General features: G+C 48.9%; 1 protein-coding gene across 1 annotated transcript in view; it reads right to left on the bottom strand.

Moving 5' to 3' along the window:
• Positions 1 to 2302, bottom strand: part of LOC104510439 (nucleoporin NUP53-like) — a gene marked incomplete at its 3' end in the record, with an annotated part of 4560 nt that extends 2258 nt beyond the window's left edge. The window contains 7 exon segments of the mRNA XM_010152691.1: positions 148 to 242; positions 245 to 275; positions 369 to 435; positions 829 to 895; positions 898 to 969; positions 1542 to 1602; positions 2132 to 2302. Coding sequence (XP_010150993.1) covers positions 148 to 242; positions 245 to 275; positions 369 to 435; positions 829 to 895; positions 898 to 969; positions 1542 to 1602; positions 2132 to 2302 — 564 coding nt within the window.
• Between the last annotated feature and the right edge of the window lie 329 nt (positions 2303 to 2631).

Here is a 2631-nt window from a genome sequence, read left to right on the forward strand (position 1 = left end):
GGTAAGGTATAAGAAACTGTCCCTACAGAATGGAACTAGCTATGCTTTGCAAATCAAAGAGAAAACAGTGGAAGAGGTCAGGGAAAATAAAGAGGGAGCCCAAAAGCAGAAGGCCTTGGATGTAAAGAAAAGCAGCTGTTCACTTACTCTGTCTATACACGGCTTGACACCAATCATGATGGAGCCACCAAAAATCTTTCCGTCTTTGCTCGAGGCTCTCTGGCGTTGAAGCTTGGACTGATCTGGATATGCATCCAGTTGCCTCTGTTGGACATCTGCATGAGAATAAGTGACAATGGTGACATTTAGCCTTTTAAAGAAGGAAGCAGACTGTTTTCAGAAAAAAGTGTCCAAGTAAGACATATCACATGCTTTAGTATGTTCCCATACTGAGCAAACTGTAGAAGAATATATGACGCTGATGCCTGAGTAAACCTGAAAGACAGAAAAAAAACTCCAAAAATCACTCTGAGCAGCTTAAGAATTCTGGTGCTGAAATACAAGCCTAGGAAGGGTGTCCAGAAATCCAGGAGACACCAGTGTCTTAGTGACGTTTCAGAAGCAGCGACTTGAGGAATATTATCTTCCACGCATTTTTACTTCAGCACACACCTCAGCGGTAGAATGTTGCCTTTCTAACAACAACAAAAATGAGGAGCGCGTAGCTGAAGGTGAGGCGCTTCGCTAAAATCGCTGCCTTTGCTGGCTTTCACCACAGTTGCATCTCCTGCAGAACCCAGGAACGCCAGACAACAGCCCAAGTACTTCTGTGCATACGGCGCAGAGAGTTCACCCACGGTTTGTCTGATACTCTGGAAATCAACTTACCCAAATACAGTCACCCACGTGGCATCCAGTTGATCCTTGGAAGTCAGGGCAGCACCCTGAGTATAAAAGGATCCAGCTGAGCAGAGGATAGAGGCATCTTCCGAGGCTGCCCAACACTTGCCGGACTGAACATCCTTGAAGCTGTTAAATTGAAATGGCCTTGTTTAACAAATTACTCTGGCAAAACAGATAAGCTGAAGAGCCTATAGTAGAAATAAATTCAGTATCAAGCAATTCAGTTGCATATGGAAGAGTGTGATGGACATTTCACTGCAGACACAGGCCAACAGTAAGTCAATCCAGTAAGTCTGAAAGCGTGTCAGGAACTCTTATGACGAGCAATAGTTTTCTCCTTGACCTCTGAACACCAGCAGCTGGATACAGAGGCCAGAGAGGAACAAGAGGCAGGCTTAAGCTTCGCAAGAAGCCGTGGGTTCCTACACAAGTTAGGACCCTTCTGAACATGCTGGAACAGTGTGGCCAGCAGGACCAGGACAGGGATCATCCCTCTGCACTGGGCCCTGGTGAGGCAGCACCTCCAATCCTGGCTTCATTTCTGGGCCCCCAAGAAAGACATTGAGGTGCTGTGTGTGTCCAGACAAGGGCAGCCGAGCTGGGGAAGGGTCTGGAGCACCACTCTTGACCAGTGATGGTGACTGCGCATTAAGGAAAGCAGAAACAAAATAGATTCTGTGTTTTGACAGGACACCGACCTGTTCCAGGAGTTGATGACGCAGCTCCAAGCACTGGGCTCCGTGTCAGAGAAGAGCTGGCCTAGATGAAAATGCAGACAGTAACAAATCACTCTTACAGGTACACTTCTCAGAGCAGAGGAGGTCATTCCAGGGAACTTCAGCATCAAGCAAGAACATTAACTGTTTGCCTTAAGTTAGATAATTTAATCAGCACAAAATGCCTTCTGTGTCAGGAAAGTGCCTCTATTGCCCGCTAACAGAAAAGAGAACTCCTGCTTGGACCCCTCCGGCAATCAGCCCAGTACACTCACAAGACGGTGAAAAGCTGCAACGAGTCTCCATTGCCAGGGACAAAGCAGAGCAAAGGCACGAACTGCATTTCTGATTGTCTCCAGCAGGGAAGAGCAGTAATGACAGGAGACAGCTCCACGGCCGCAGCTCTCACACGGAACAGTCCCACCAAACACCCAGGCTGAGCAGCAGCACGAGCTGAAGACTCCCCAGTCATTTTGCTACAGCAGTTTACACAACCGAGCTGAAGAATTCACTGAAGCAGTACGCTGCCTCACACCTTCTGCTAAGAACAGGCCAATACCTACACCACTTACTGGGCTTCCTGAGGTCAGAACCCTTGATCCAAGTCTAGGACCGGGCAAGCCATCATACAGGCTCCTGACCGGTGGAGCAGTGCTTCTGTCTTTATGCGTAAGGACTGGCCACTGTTGCGGGGGAGACTCTCCTGCAATGGAACAGAACAAATGAAGAGCATGAGAAAACATCTCATTTCACTCCACGGCACCTTGTTCTTCAAACTTCAACAGGAAATTCAGCCGTGAGAGACTGCTGATCGTTTCACGGGCGGGTTGCACAACCCTCCGGCCTAGCCAACAGTTCCGGCCTGCACATTCCACATAAGAACGGCACAGACACGGCAGAGACGACCTCCTGACACGAGGGAGGACAAGGCACTCTGCCCCAGCCAAAACCAGCACATCCACTGCTTACAGGCACTTGCTCTTTTGGGGAAGCTGGGAGCACAGCTCCACCCTCCGATTTTAAGGCAGGTTAGCAGCGTATTTTACTTGTGCTGGGGATTAACCTCCCACTG

The sequence above is a fragment of the Eurypyga helias genome, unplaced genomic scaffold (genome assembly GCF_000690775.1).
Source record: "Eurypyga helias isolate BGI_N326 unplaced genomic scaffold, ASM69077v1 scaffold12230, whole genome shotgun sequence".
NCBI classification, from domain to species: Eukaryota; Metazoa; Chordata; class Aves; order Eurypygiformes; family Eurypygidae; genus Eurypyga; species Eurypyga helias.